The sequence below is a fragment of the Akebia trifoliata genome, chromosome 14, assembly GCF_017979445.1.
Source record: "Akebia trifoliata isolate Shusen 1 chromosome 14, ASM1797944v1, whole genome shotgun sequence".
In the NCBI taxonomy this organism is placed as follows: Eukaryota; Viridiplantae; Streptophyta; class Magnoliopsida; order Ranunculales; family Lardizabalaceae; genus Akebia; species Akebia trifoliata.
In genome coordinates, this window is record NC_141388.1 from 10,244,971 (window position 1) to 10,260,737 (window position 15,767).

The following is a 15,767-nucleotide window of genomic DNA, read 5'->3' on the forward strand; positions in this document are numbered from 1 at the left end:
AATGCTGAAAAAGTTGTTTGGTTAGATGCTGAATCATGTTTGTTCCACATTGCTGAAACTAGTAAATTGTCTTTGTTACCCTTACAATCATATTATACATTGTTTGCATGTTTCAAATGTTTATTTATTATCAAACACAATAAAATATATTATTTCTTATAAAATTAAAATATAATTTATTTTTAAATAATAAATAATACTCAAATCTTTAATTTATAAATAATAATTTCTATTTATAAAAGCCCATAAATTTCAAATTGAAAATAATAATGTTATTCAAGTCACCAAAATTTGAAATCAACTTTAAAATAACTTAATTTTGGATGAATAATTTTCGATGGAAATGAAGGATGTGTAATTATAAAAGCACCCTATGCATTAATAAGGGCAACCCACACTATAGCCATTTTTTTTTTGTTTTATATGGGTTAAAGTTTTTGGAATGAGCAAATTTTTAGTGAGGATGGTCTATATGATCTAGAAATCATCCTCACAAAAAATCAGTCCATTTTGAAACTTCTAACTCGTCAAAAATAGTTTTTTTTTTAAAAGGGACGATTTACAGTTCTTGAACTTGTTTTGATAAGGTTAGAAGTTTCAAGATGTGTTGATTTTTGGTGAGGATGATCTCCTCATTGTAGAGACCATCCTCACCAAAAATCAACTCATTCCAAAACTTTTAACCCATATAAGACAAAATAATTTAGCCATGGTGTGGGTTTATTAATTTGTGGGGTGTTTATATACTTATCCATGGGATATAAGAGGTAATATCCTTTTAAGAATAAGGGCATACTTGTCCATGCTAAAAAAAACAAAGGGCATACTTGTTCGTATTGAAAAAAGCGGAGTGCTTACCGCTTCAGCACTTTTTTTCAGCATCAAAATAGTGCTGAATTTTTTTCACTTATTTTCAGCAATAAGCGCTGAAAATATAGAGTAAACAAATGCGCTATTTTGACAAAAGTGCTGAATTTAATTTTTTTCAGTAATAAGCACTGAAAAATAGCGCAAACAAACACCACCTTACTCGTTTACATATGATAGACAAATATTTTTGAGTGGGGAGAAATCTAAAATGTAATTCCTCGCATTGTAGTTGATACCAATGGTGAATTTTTCAAGTAAATAAAACTTTTGAAAATAAAATCCCATAAAATTAAGATTTTTAGTTTTATGCGCGTTGTTGATATTACGAAGGAATAAGAAATATAATCCAGACTCAGGGCTCCGCATTAGATAAAAGTAGATTTTTTTGCACGAAAAGACAATATTTGCGAAGTCTTAATACTATATCAAGATTCCAATTTGAGCTAACGTTTACTTAAAATTACCTCATTCATTAATATCCAATTAGACTATTTAACATCTTTATGAACTAACTTACGAGTAAAACAAATGAAAAATGCTAAACTAACTGCCTAGAACACTGCGTTCAATAATGCGCTGACGTGAAGGTGTGTAGAGATGTTTTCTGTTGAAATACAAGCGAAAAGCATTTATGGTTCCATGCATACCACCACATCAGTGCAATGTTGGACGGAGTGTTACAGGAAGTCGATTTAGAACAACTGAAAACAAATTCACCATCGAGTACTTAAGATGATTGCACATAACTAAGTTAAAAAATAATTAGATCCACGATGATAAACCTAAAATCAACTAATCGGTTTAGGATTCATCGGTACCCCGTGAATGTCCACTAATCCACCTTATAATAAGGTAAAATTATAATTATTCATGCAAGTGTAACTGAGTATCTATACCCTAAACCCATTTCAATGTTTTAACTCGTCAGACCCGTTATAACTCGACCGATTTAAATCGGAATGCAGTCGAGTTTTTAAACCACGGATGGGTCATCATCGTTTTATAAGCACCGCATTGTGAACTCTGCTTGTTTCGTTTGTTTCGCTTCTCCGCTCAATAGTGCGAACCTCACTCCGTCGAACACCTCCCATTTCCCTGAAATCAGAATCTCTGGTTCAAAGCTTTGATTATCGTTGTTAGGTTACTTTAGTCGGATTGAATCTTCATATCTGTCTCGGTACTTCGGTTGTTAAAAAAAAAACCCTAGGCCGATTCTTCTCCAACGGTGCATCTGGTCTAGGGTTTAAGCTTGTAAGCCCTAATCTTATCTATCAATTGAAGTAGATCTTCAGGTACAGATCTATATATCTAGATTAATATCTTTTGTGTCGATTAGGGCAGATTGTTCTTGATTGCCCAGGTTTACATTCCCGCCATTGTTACAGTGAAATTTCTTTATTGAAGGTGAAATTAATTTGAACTATTTGTGTTGTTTTTCATCATTTCTCGCTTGCCTGCATGTTCACATTATGCTTGGATCTATCTGTTTGGTTTTAGGTTTAGATTTTTGCAGTTTGTGATATTTAATATTAAATCTTAATTCTCTTGCATTAATCCAATTAGGTTTTCTTGTTCGTACTGGTTGATGCCAAGTTATCTTGATGTTCATCTTGTGTGCTTGGGTTTCAGCTTACTTTTTTAGGGATGTTTGATGTTTCTTTTCAAATTAGTATAAAAAATTCCAAACCCTAATTCCATATATTATTCTCACAGCATGTAAATATTTGATGGAATGGAAGTTTGTGATAACGCGGTACTCTTATATTTAGTTCCACACAGGACTAATTTTTTTATATTTATTTTTAGCTATTTAGATTGGTCTCTCGGGTGCTATTGGATGTGAAATTGGCTTCTTCAAGTCAAAATGGGTTTCGATAACGAGTGCATATTAAACATTCAATCTCTCGCGGGAGAATACTTCTGTCCCGTTTGTCGTTTGCTTGTCTACCCAAGCGAAGCTATACAGTCACAGTGCACACATTTGTACTGCAAACCTTGCTTAACATATATCGTAGGCACCACCCGTGCTTGCCCCTATGATGGCTACTTAGTTACTGAAGCTGATTCCAAGGTTATATCTCTTCTCCTTTCCGTTCTGTAGCAGGAGTTGAAGCTTTTAGCTGGCGCTTTGTGTTAAAATTGTTGTGTTAACTTTTTTGCAGCCTTTAATTGAATCGAACAAAGCGCTTGCTGAAACTATAGGCAAAATAGATGTTCATTGTCTCTATCACAGGAGTGGGTGTACATGGCAGGGTCAGTTATCAGAGTGCACAACCCATTGTGCTGGGTGTGCCTTTGGCGATTCCCCAGTTGTATGCAATAGGTGTGGGACTCAAATTGTGCATCGTCAAGTGCAGGAACATGCACAGAACTGCTTGGTGAGTGTAAGATCGCGCCAATTTTTTTTATTGGTCTTCTCTTGTTTTGAATCGTTCAATGTTTTTAGACATTAAAGCATGAGGCAAGGCGCTCAATTGTCCAGTGCCTCAAGGTGTAGAGTGTAACCCTCGCATGATATTTTTAGATAAATAAAACATAATAAATAATCGATAAATTAGAATAACTGCCATAGATTTCCAAATTTCAAATTTATAATCAAATTTCAAGTTTTAATCCATTACAATAAATAATAGGGCAAAATATTATTAATTTGTATTCAGCAAAAAAAAATGTTATATTTGAATATTTAAAAGTTTATAAAGTAGATAACTAATTTATATTCATTGAAAACCAAAACTAAATGTTATTTTTTCAATAACTAAACAACTTCCTCTATATAATACTAAATATATAAAGATTTTTTTATAAATCAAATCAACTCAATGATTTTCTTTGCATATATATCTATTTTGTATTTGAATTTAGTTTTAAGTATTCAAATTATGTTGCATGCCAACACCAGTAAAGAAATAGAAGTAAAGAAGGAATTTATAAAACCTTGCTTGATTGGTAAAAGAAACAAGAGATGAAAAAATATATTATTTTAAAAGAAGAAAAATTAAAAAAAGAAGAAGAAATATCAACATTGGAATCGTATTCTTTTTGCGAGCCTTTTGGTCTGAGGCCTAAGCCTTAGGTGTTTTTATGTTTCAACCTCATGCCTCAGGGCATTTTTAATGAGCCTCATCTTGAGGCGTAAGCCTCACTTGCCTCTAAAAACATTGGAATTGTTTCTCTATTCTGACATATTATTTAAATTTGTTCTGCAGGGCGTACAGCCTCAATCACAACAGGCAGAGAGTGGCCAGGATGCGACAGCAGCTATTGGCACAACAGTTGCTGCTGAACAGAACCAAGCTGCTACTACTCAGACAGGAACACAGACATCTCAACCCCAGCCTACCCAGGTTGCGGCAGCTCCATTGTCTGCGCCAAATCAAAGTCAAACGAATACAATTTCTCAGCCTCAAGCGGTACCACCTCAGGCCGTTGTTCCAACTCCGGAGCAGTGGTATCAGCAGCAACAACAGTACCAACAATACTACCAGCAGTATCTCGGATACGACCCTTACCAACAGCAGTATCAGCAATATGATATGTATCAACAACAACAAGTCCATCAGCAATATCAGCAACAGATTCATCCCCCACATGTAGTCCAAGGGCACCATCAACCTCAGATGTACATGCAGCCTCAACCCCAATCTCAATCTCAACCTCAACCTCAACCACCGGTTCAAGCTCCAGCCCTTTCTCAGCCTCAACCCCAACCCCAGGCTTCAACTGGCCCACAGCCCCAAGTGCAGGCACCAGTCAACCCACAGCACCAAATTCAACCAACTGCTCAGCCCCATTCTCAAATGCCACCACAGAATTATCCACCGTCTCAGGGGCACCAACATCATCAGTTATATCCACAACCACAACCTCAGCCTCATCCGCCGCAACTGCAAGCACAGCCTCATTTGCAGCAACGTCCACAAGTGCCGCATCAACATCAGCAGCCGCATCCCCAAGTACAGCAGCCACATCCCCAGCCCCAACCCCAACCCCAACCCCGTCCCATTTCTCAGCCTCAACTACACCCACAAACCCAGCTTCAACATCATCCCCATATGCAGCCGCAACCCCAGCCACAACCACAACCGCAGCTTCAGGGACAGCATCCATCAGCGCACGCTGTGACAGGCCATCAATCCTATCCTCTTGCTCAGCCTCCTCAACAGGCTCTGCCAGGTGCCCCACAACAGCATCCCATGAATATGTATCCTCAACAGCAGAGTGCTCCACACCAACCACCACCTCAGCATATTGTTCAAGCCCAGGGCCAGTTTCCTCAACAACAACAACCACCTCAGATGCGTCCACCCCCCTCTCATGTTATAATGCAACACCAGCAACAGCCGCCCATACTGCCTCCACTACAACAGTCGGTGCATCCCCATGTTCATCAACAAAGTCAACCTATCCCTCCACATCCTCCTATGCATCCACTTCAACAACCCGTGCATCAGCAGCAGGTCCATGGGCATTTACAGCAGCACCCTCAGTCATTTCCTGGGCAAACACCTGGCTTGGTTCACAATCAGCCCCATCAGCCAGGCCATTTCATGCAGCAGCCGCAGCAGGTCGTGCAGACTCAGTTACGTCCTCAGGGACCTCCAATCTCTTTGCAGCAACATCAATCTCAAAATCATGTGGTGCGACCAATGATGCAAAGTCATGGGGTGCCACATCATCAACCTTTTCAACCATCTGGTGGACCTCCCCATGGTAAACCAATGCAGCCCAGTGCACTCCAACCATCACTAAATCAAACTATTCCGTCTAAGACGAACATCCGTCCACAATCGTCCCCTGGACAACAGCTTGGTCACAGTGGAACTGTTTTATTTCCTGCTTTGGCTGCTCCACAGAGTGGGACAAAGACTCAGGTTTCTTCTGTGCAAGCTAACATTAAAGTCGAGCTAGAAGCTGATGTAGCCTCTCAAAAAACTGATGCAAAGGAAGCAAGTGGTTCTGATTCAGTTGACTTAAAGATTCCAAAGTCTGAAATTGATTTAAAATCTGTGGGTGGTGAAGAGAAGTCAGTCAATGAAGATGGAAGTAAGAATAACCAATCCAATTTCGATGACAAAGAGATTTTGGAGTCTTCACAGGCAATGGAAAGAGAGACAGCATCGCTTGTGCATGAAAATGACTCGGAAGAGCCTGTAATTAAGAAGGAAACGGTAACTGTAGTGTCAGAGCCTTTAACTGCTGAGATTGCAACCAAGGACACCGAACAGGATGGGAATTCTCTGCAGGCAGACAAGGGAATTCAGGATGGCGTAATCAAGAAAAATTCCCCATCGCAACAAACTGAGGTTCTTGAAGGGAAGGATGCAAAGATGCAGAAGGATGCGGTGATGCCTATTCCAGGGGTTGATAAGGGTTCACTAGGTGTTCCACAGTCCTTTGATTCAGGCCCTGACAGAACAGGTCAAAATGTTATCCCACAAGCACAAATCCCTCGGCAAAATATTGTTCCAACTCATGAGAAAATGTTACCTCAACCTGGTTATCAAGAAAGAAATTTGCCCCAGCCACCATTCCCTCGTCAAGGCCCTGTTCAAATGCAAGGCAGTAGTTTTGTGCAGTCTGGTAACGTGGCTGCTGCGCCTGATAATAACCAACACTTGCCTTTGTATTATGGGCAGCCTCCTCCTCATATGCAAGACCGAGCACATCAAAGGCCGCCTGTCCCTGACCAGATGATGCATCCATCCATGCCTCCACCACACCAAATGCAAGTGCCAGGTCAGCTGCCAGTCCACATGAGGCCTCAACAACAACATATTTTGCCCGGAAATTTACCTCCACAAGGGCAGCCTTCTGTTCCACCTGAACATTTACGGCCGCCCATCTTAAACCGGCCCCATAGTTCTTTTCTTCCTGAAGTTCCACCGGGTGGCTCATTTGGGAGGGGACCTGGTCCTTTGAGACCTCCTCCTCCTCAGGGAGGGTTTGAATTGCAACCAACTGTTCCTCAAGGGCATCATTTTCAAGCTCATGCTCCCTTTGTCCATGGTGCTGGCCCCAGAATTCAAGGTGACCCAGGGAGTGGGCCACCGCCTGGAGGATTTGATTCTCAAGCTGGAATGATGCCAAGAGGGCCTCCACATGGATCTGAAGGTATTATTGGTCAGTCTCGTCCTACTAATCCCATGGATGATGAAATGTTTGCAAATAAGAGGTCTGGTTATTTTGATGGCCGACAACCTGATTCATTTGGGCAATCTAGTATGCAATCGAATATTATAAAAATGAATGGAGGCCCAGGAAAGGGTTTGGCTGGTGGTGTACAGGATCCATCATTTCCATTTGGTTCACAGGAGGAAAGATTCAAGTCTTTGCCTGAGGAGAGATATAAGCAATTTCCAGAAGAAGGATTCAATCCGCTAGCAGAAGAACGCTTCAAGCCTTTCCCAGTTGAACCAAGTAGGCGCATTGTCGATCACAGAGAATTTGAAGAAGACCTAAAGAAATTCCCTAGGCCAGGTCATTTGGATTCTGAACATGTGGGTAAGTTCGAAAGTTACTATTCCTCATCAAGGCCTTTTGATAGGGTACCCCCTGGGTTTAGCCATGAGGTTGGACCAAAGTTGGATGGCAGTGCCAGTGGCGCCGCTTCAAGGTATTTGCCTCCTTATCAACCTGGTGGTTTGAGGCCTGTTGGTCCTCTTGACGATAACATGCGGAGAAAGACAGATTCTATAGGGGTTCATCCAGATTTTCTTAGAAATGCTTCTGAACCTGGTCGACACCGTATGGATGGTTTGCCTCCTTTAAGAAGTCCTGGTAGAGAATACCACTCGAGTAGATTTGGGCCCCCAGAAGACATTGATGTCAGGGAATCACATGTCTTTGGTGAGCGAGGTGTACCTTTTAAGCTCTCTTCTGATGGCAATGCCTTTCATGAAAGTAGATTTCCCACTTTGCCTGGCCATCTGCGCAGAGGTGAGCTTGATGGTCCTGGAAATTTGCGAATGGGTGAGAAGGTTGGGTCTGGTGCTCTGCCAGTCCATTTCCGGAGTGGTGAACCTCATAACTTGCCCAGTCATTTGCGCATGGGTGAGCCAGCTGGTTTTGGTGCCTTCCCTAACCATTTACGGGCGGGAGAGGTGGGCGGGCCTCGGAATTTGCCTTCAAATCTTCGTATTGGCGACTCAATTGGAGGCAAGTTACATGGTCAAGTGCGTATGGGTGAGCCAGAATTCAACAGCAGCTTCCCTATCCATGGATACCCAAATGACAGTGGATTTTTTAATGCAGTGAGTATTGGTTTTGCTTGTGTTATTGTTACTATTTTTTATCGATTGTGCTCTCATCACCATTCGTTAATAAATGTATGCCTTGAAGAACCTACAACTTATGTAACTGAGCAAGTTAAAAATGATAATTTGTAAATATAGAAGCTTGTTATGTATCTTTGTGAACGCAAAGTAAATAATGTGGTTGTGATAAAGTATTTCTGCTTGTTCCTATGGATCTCATCAGGGTGACGTGGAATCTTTTGATCAACCGAGAAAGAGGAAGTCTGGGACGATGGGTTGGTGCCGCATATGCAAGGTAGATTGTGAAACAGTTGAGGGTTTAGATATGCATTCACAGACAAGGGAGCACCAAAAGATGGCCATGGATATGGTCTTAAGTATCAAGAAGGACAATGCCAAGAAACAGAAATTGTAAGTTTTTTCCCCAATTCTGCAATTCTATTGCATTTTTCTACTTTTGAATGTTTCTCTCTTCCTTAGATTGTAAGTCATTGTTGTTTCTCTGTTAGATCATAAACTTTTTGTTGCCCCATTTTGTAGATCATCGGATGACCATCTATCACATGAAGATGCAAACAAGTCCAGGAAGGCCAGTTTTGAGAGTCATGGAAATTGACAATTTAAGTCTTGGTAGGCAATTGGAACGTGAAACAAATGGTTAATACTAAAGAACTTGATTGCTTATTGGCTGGGAGTCATGTTTGTTTCTTCAGTAATTTGCATCTGAGACATGTAGGTGATTCCTATATCTTCTTCTTCTTGTTTTTTTAAACTTTTGGGTTGGTTTATGCTAGTATTATCTTTTCTGGTTACTGTTGTGTTTAGTGGAGATGCTTTTTTGGAACTGAAGTTTCTGTTGCAAGTTTAGTTAGATTTATTTACAATAGTGATTTCTTAGCTTACAGCAGGGTTGTAATGGTAATGAGCTATGAGCTTTGAGATTTTAGCCAGAAGTATCAAATGCTAGTAATGCTAGAATCTATCGATTATCTTCTTTTCAAGAGCTATTATGTGTGTGGATTTGGATGCTTCACTGGAGCTTATCAATGACCAGAATCTGATTATTCTCCATATTTTGCACTCAGTTTTGCTACAGTATGGCTTTTCACTTCATATGAATATCACTTCTTATAGCTTCATGGGTAACTGTCTTTTCGTTAAAAATTGGGTTCTAGTGTGGCTACATTTGCTTTTGTTGCTTGAGTTTAGCAAAACTATGTGAAAATGGGGCCTATAGAAAAGAAAATAGGGACCTATAGTGGCTACTAGCTCTCTTTGTTTTTTTTTTATATTTTAAATTTCCATTGCTTTTCTTTTACCCCCCCTGCCCTCCATTCCTCCTCTTTCCTCATGCTTTCTTATGATTCTCTGACTGGACATTTGATTTGGTTTTTTGATGTTTTGTATGTCATCTCTCCATCTAATTGCTTGAGTTTCAACATGAGAAGTGAAGGCTGTTTCGTGTCTAGTTTCTCAGGTTGCTTTATGTCATTTGTGTGTTCATTTTCCTCTTCAGGATTTAAAAAAAAACTTATAAGACTTTAGATAGGGGAAAAGGATAGAACCAGCCAACCAGTCGGTTCAGATAACCTACAAGGGAAGATATGACAAAAAAAAACATACAAACCCATCATGAGAACCTAAAACTAAACTCAGTTTTCGTATGACTATGAGTCCTACTTAAATATAAAATCCGAAAATAAAAATCCCTTAATAGGTTGCCTCAACCTGTTGGAAAAACTTTACAAAGCATGGATTGAAATACTTGTACTTGGATCTTCTTGGTGACAGTGCCACCTCAGTGAGGTGGGTAGTCTCTGTGTGGTAATACCATAGACATAGGCTCAATACCCATCTTCACACTTAAACCTATAAAAAGAAAAGAAACTACTTATCCTCACATTGTAGACTGACAAACCAAATCCTCCTTGACATTATCTCCTTTCCCTTGTTTGGCAGTCACGTTGTAATGGAAATAAGAAAATATAAAGCTGAATATGAATTTGAAGTTCACATACGCTAATAAACGCATAGGCTTACCTATCAAAAAATAAATAAATAAAGTGAAATAAAATAGAAGCATATGTTGGCATCCATGCAGTAATATTTTAGAATATAAATGATTGAATATTCAAAATAAAATTATGCTATAAAGACTAATAAGAAAAATGTGCCTAGGCAAATGAATTAGACGGTCATATTTGTTATACCTTTACTTATCATAAAAAACAAAAAAATAATATTTGATATACATGTACAAAATCTGACTATATTGCCTACTTGAAGTATGCCTGCCATTATCTCCTTGTTTGTAGATAGGATTTTTGTCCAGTCATCTTCTCTTACTATAGATGAAGTACAATTAGGATGTATTTCTGAATCTAAATACTACTAGGAAGTTGTGTAATTATTCCTGGGTTCTGAAAGTGTCATTTCCTCTTTTTGTCTTACTCTAAATATGAAATGGTCATACGAAACATCTGTTGCCCATGTGAATTACTTCTTCTATTCAAATATGTTGGTTGCCCTCACTAGCGATGGAAGCTTCTTGGCTAGGAATTGTTCCTATCATCACTTGAGATAAGTCTCATTAGACATTTACTAGAACCATGCCAAAGCACAATATTTGTTTGTTTGCACCTCATTGGAGTTGTGCTGGTGTACTTAGGTGATTGCACTGTTAGGATACGGCTTCTAGCTTGAAGTTCTTGTAATGATCATTGGCAAGGTATTAAATTTCACTTTCGATGTCTATTTTAGTCATCCTAGCAATTGAAATATTTCGAACATTGTGGAAATTACTACAATTTTCAAGGAAACGATGAAAATATTTTGTGAAATGATAGAAATGAGGAAGTTTTCATTGAAGTATAGAAAATGATAAAACAGACATGAAAACACACACAGTTCATCAAACAATAATCAACAAACAATGCATTGTGGAAATGAAGATTAGTAGCATTTTGCTACACGTTAGCATAAGTGTCTTTATTTTTTTTGCTAAGTAAAGAGGAAATTCATTAAAGGAAACTGGTTGAGATAACCAGCAACAGTTACAAGCAGAAAAAGACACAACCAGTCACCCAAGCTAGTCAACACTCGTCAAGTTACAAACCGAATCCCATCTAAAGACATCCTCCTCAAAGAAGTCCCCCATGCCTCTCTAAATACTTTAGACAAGAAAAAAGGTTAAAACAGAACAGACTTGACTAACTCGTGCTTTCCTTCCCCTCAAAGATTCTACAATTTCGCTCCTTCCAGGCATAAGTATCTAAGTGTCCAACCAAACAACTATATGCTTATTTTTTTGGTAGATAAACGAAAACAAATACACGCAGTAGTTTGAGATGACCTACCAAAGGGGAAAACAGAAACAAAAAGCAAGAAAAAGAAATGAAACAAACACAGAGCTATGTCTCTGACAGATTACAAATTCAATCCCAATGGACTAGGAAGTCCTCAAAAAAGATCCCTTTAAACTCCTTAAAGATCTTGCACCAGAAATAAAGATACCCGAGGTTCGACAAAAATAAATCTTGACTTGAGAGAAACTTCCCTTCAAACATTCTTGCATTCTTTTCCTTCCAAAAGGCCCCATGAAATTGCGAACGGCTTTAAACTCCAAAGCAACCTTTTGAATAGATGAAAGCTCTCCCCCAATTGAGACCACTCCATCAAGAGATCTCTCACCGTACTCGACATACACCTCTCCACACCAAAAAAGAAGAAATGATCCCAAACCTCCTTTGACATTGGACAATGCAAAAGAAGATGATTGCACGACTCCTCGCTACTCCTGCACATACAACAATAGTTCAGGCCACATAAACCCCTTCTTCGCAACTGATCAAACGTTAAAATTCATTCCTTAACTGCAATCCACACTAAAAAGGCCACTTTAGATGGCGTTCTAGCCCCCCCACACCAAAAAACTGCCTTGTAGGGGAAAGGTAACATCCCCACCCCTACTTAACTCCTTATAAAACTTTCTCACAGAGAACAATCCATTGTTATTAGTAACCCGAATTCTCGAATCCTCCCCATCTGTCCTTCCAGGAGCTTTGTCAAGGCACACTAACAACTAAGAAACCTTTGGCAACTTCCAATCTTTCAACATCCTCCTAAACCCCAAATCCCAAGCCAATCCTCCAACATCCACCTTGTGAAATCTTGTAATCGGAAGATTCTTCTTCATTGAGATGGCAAACAAAGATGGGAAACTTTCCTTCAAGGGGCCATCACCACACCAAGAATCCTCCCAAAATTTGACCTTATCACCACTCTTGACTTTAAAAGCCACCCTCTTTTTGATTTGAGGGAGAACCTTAAGAATACCTTTCTATACACCACATCCATAAGGATTCTTAGCTTCACCACTCTCTCAACCAAGAGAGTCTTCCCCAAACTTAGCCGCTATTAACTTACGCCATAACCCTTCCCCTCTACTCTGAATCGCCAAAGCCACTTCCCTAACAAAGTACCATTCAAGGATTCCAACTTTCTAAATCCAAGACCCCCCAAACTCTTTAAGGTACACACATTTTCCAACGAACCAAATGAATCTTACTCTTCCCTTCCCTGTCATGCCACAACAAATCTCTATAAAGTTTATTAATCCTCAGCTCCACTTTTTTAGGAATCGAGAACAGTGAGAACGTAAATAAGGATACTGAACAAAACACTTTTGATCAAGGTAAGCTTCCTACCCTTTGACAGAAACCTAGCTTGCCATGAAGTCAACCTTCTTGAAATCCTCTCAATCACCAGATCCCATATACTATTAATCTTATAAGGAGCTCCCAACAGTAAGGCATACTATATGCTTATTGGAAATGAGAATAATAATTTCATATTAACGAGAGATTCTTCAATATGTAAATCACTTTCTTAAATGAAGAAACTATAATTTATTGCATTCACACATTATTAGAATTTATGAAAAATACATTCTCACATTATCATACATACACACACCCATTTATATACATGCATATTTAAAATATGTCTGAATAAGTTTTAAATATAACTAACTAATTAGAACAAGGGTTTTTGCATGTGCATACTTATTTAAATATTTCGGTCTAAGTTTACTATTCATTGAAATATTGCATTTTATATCTAAAATTTGATTGTTTTGGTCGAAATTCACTATTCACCGAAATAGTTTGAGAAATGAATAGTGATTTCCACTGAAATATATAGATAGAGAAACTGTCGGTTAAAATTTCGAGTCGGACCTTGTGGAAATGGAAATATTTAGGTATATTTCGTGGAAATAAGTCAAAATTTAATACTATGATCATTAGGACTGCATTTAGTTGTCCTAACTTTGAATTTTACTAAATCAACTCACCAATATTTTTTCTATTTGATAGATAAAGATATGTTATTGAAAAGAGGGGGAGGTTGTGGAGACCTCCTTGTAATGATCATTGGTATACAGCCTTTAGTTGTCTTAGCTTTGAAAAAAGAGGGTGGCGGAGGAGACCACCAAAACAGCTAGATTAACAAGGTAGCTATTAGCATTATAAACTGCTCCATCTAAACAGAAGTCCTGCTTATTAAAAAAGTCTAAACAAAATTCCTTGAAAAATACATCTTTGAACTTTGAATATAACTTACACCAAAAGAACAACAAATCCAAAATGGAATAATAATAACCTCCAAACGAATACTCACTCCTGAAAAAGCCTGCTATTCCTCTCTTTCCAAATGCACCAGCAGACAATAGAAGGAACAAGTTTCCTCATGATCCTCTCTCTGTCAACAAAGTCCTTGCTCCTCAAAATTTAGGAAACAGAGCTCTGTTCTAGGAAAACACCCTGAAGTACGAAACACATAAAAATGGATCTACACCTCATGAGTGAAATTAAACTGAATTAAGGGATGACTTACAGATTCACTGCTAGATTTGCATAAGAACACAAAAGTCCACAAAATAATTCCCCTAGCTCTGATGTGAGCTGATTTAAGAGTTTTGATTCAACAATATTCAAACAATTTAAAATTATGGATAGTATTGTAGTACCTATGAGCCTTGAAGCAATTGACCACCAAACATTATTTAACTCATCTCATTAAAGGAAGTTACTTTATTAAGTTCAGAAAAGAGGTAGTGCATTTCGTATTAGAGGTAACAAAAGAAAATATGTGAATCAGACGTCAGATTTGGTTCCCTTTTGGAGAGCTTGTTTCTACAAGTCATCGGGTACTTCCAGCAGAAATTATACCTCAAATTCGATACGTCTACTCGTTCTCTTGTCAAGTTGATTTGTAACATGCCTTTGGTCTTGACATGCTCCATTGTTTACCTGGTGGACAATTAGTATCTTTTTTTTCCATTGCTTTTGTTCCCAAAGTGAGAGAACTTTCCCTTGTAGGGGTCTCAGTATGCTTGGAAAGAGTCAGGTGCGAACTGTGTTTATTCAAGCAACTTATGAAGCATGTTGGGCATCTTACTGCGACTTAACGCCCAATCACCTCTTCGAGGACCGTATTAGTTTGTCTCAGATGCGAATTTTGTGTAATTATGCAGCATTGTGAGTAGCTCTTCATGTCAGTTGCAAATCTTAGAATTTATAGCCCCTAATTTGTTGGAGTGGACAAATTCCTTTTTTTGATTGTTGTTGAGTTATGACTTACATTTCTAATGCATTGATCCTGAACATCACTCTTGATCTGTGTTTTTTTTTTTTTGAGTTGTTACTTACATTTCTGATGTATTGATCCAAAACCTCACTATTAATCTATGGGTTATGGCCATGAAAACCCAACTTTCATCTCATATTGTATGGAAGTTGTTTAAGTAGATTTATAAATCATAGAAAACGTTCCGAAAAAAAAAAAGCATGTGGACACAAAGTAAGATGATCTAGATTTATCCATCATCTTGAGGAAGAACTTTGTTTTTTAATTGGATGGTACTGATACTTGTAGTTAAGTGCACCTTGTACATGCGGTACTCAATTGTCCGGTTCCAGCAGGGGTGGAGCCAGGATTTTCTTGTAGTAGGGGCAAACCATAGTTAACGGTAAGGTTGAAGAGATTGAAGTTGAATGTTTTTGGGAAAAATTTCAAGGATTTTTTGTTAGAGGTTGAGGAAAAGGGTATTTATGTCATTTCCAATTAGTCTATGAGAGAAGGCCCAAGTCAAGGGGCAATGTCATCTTCAAAAAATTGAAAAAGGGGGGGGGGGGATTGAAGTGAGTGGGGGCAAATGAGGCATGTTATTAGTTGAAACTACAGGGGTATCTCAAATTAAAGAAAAAATTCAAGGGCAAAAAAATTCAGTGGGGGCAATTGCCCCTCCCACTGGCTCCTTACTAGCTCCGCCGCTGGGTTCCAGTTTCCAACCAACTTCACTGTTATTCTTCAGGATTCTCGAAAACACGTTATTCACTATATAGTTTATATTTTGTTGGTTTGCTCTCTCTTACGTAATATTTTGACACTATATATTTTTAGTGGAGAAATGGATTTTGGGAGACCATAAAATACACGAGAAAATAGATGGTAAGATACCAAAGCATGCTTTCAGTATGAAACATAGAACTGCCTCTGATGGAAAGGCTTATGAGATTACTGGTGACAAAGGTTCGTCTTATTCTATTTAAACATTAAATCTTTGAAGCTTAAACCCGC

At 38.5% G+C, this 15,767-nt stretch overlaps 1 protein-coding gene across 3 annotated transcripts; it reads left to right on the top strand.

Annotated features, from left to right (window-relative positions):
* Positions 1 to 1,886: 1,886 nt before the first annotated feature.
* Positions 1,887 to 14,908, top strand: LOC147386169 (uncharacterized). 3 transcript variants are annotated; one of them, XR_015171837.1, is made up of 7 exons: positions 1,888 to 2,162; positions 2,685 to 2,941; positions 3,033 to 3,248; positions 4,080 to 8,123; positions 8,350 to 8,537; positions 8,667 to 8,858; positions 14,507 to 14,908. XR_015171837.1 is itself a non-coding variant. In XM_086422911.1 (6 exons), exons 2-6 carry the CDS (start codon positions 2,735 to 2,737, stop codon positions 8,740 to 8,742), a joined length of 4,731 nt encoding a protein of 1,576 aa, XP_086279037.1. In that variant the 5' UTR covers positions 1,887 to 2,121; positions 2,685 to 2,734; the 3' UTR covers positions 8,743 to 9,197. The 3 variants fall into 3 exon arrangements, 2 of the variants coding, with proteins under 2 accessions (XP_086279037.1, XP_086279036.1); XM_086422911.1 differs by lacking the exon at positions 14,507 to 14,908 and having other exon boundaries at positions 1,887 to 2,121; positions 8,667 to 9,197; XM_086422910.1 differs by lacking the exon at positions 14,507 to 14,908 and having other exon boundaries at positions 8,667 to 9,197.
* The last annotated feature ends 859 nt before the right edge of the window (positions 14,909 to 15,767 follow it).

Bases quoted from the DNA above. Each gene is read 5' to 3' on its own strand.
- LOC147386169 (XM_086422911.1), top strand. From the start codon at position 2,735: ATGGGTTTCGATAACGAGTGCATATTAAACATTCAATCTCTCGCGGGA. The intron at 2,942-3,032 runs GTTATATCTCTT...ACTTTTTTGCAG, and splicing joins TTACTGAAGCTGATTCCAAG to CCTTTAATTGAATCGAACAA. The intron at 8,538-8,666 runs GTAAGTTTTTTC...CCCATTTTGTAG, and splicing joins AATGCCAAGAAACAGAAATT to ATCATCGGATGACCATCTAT.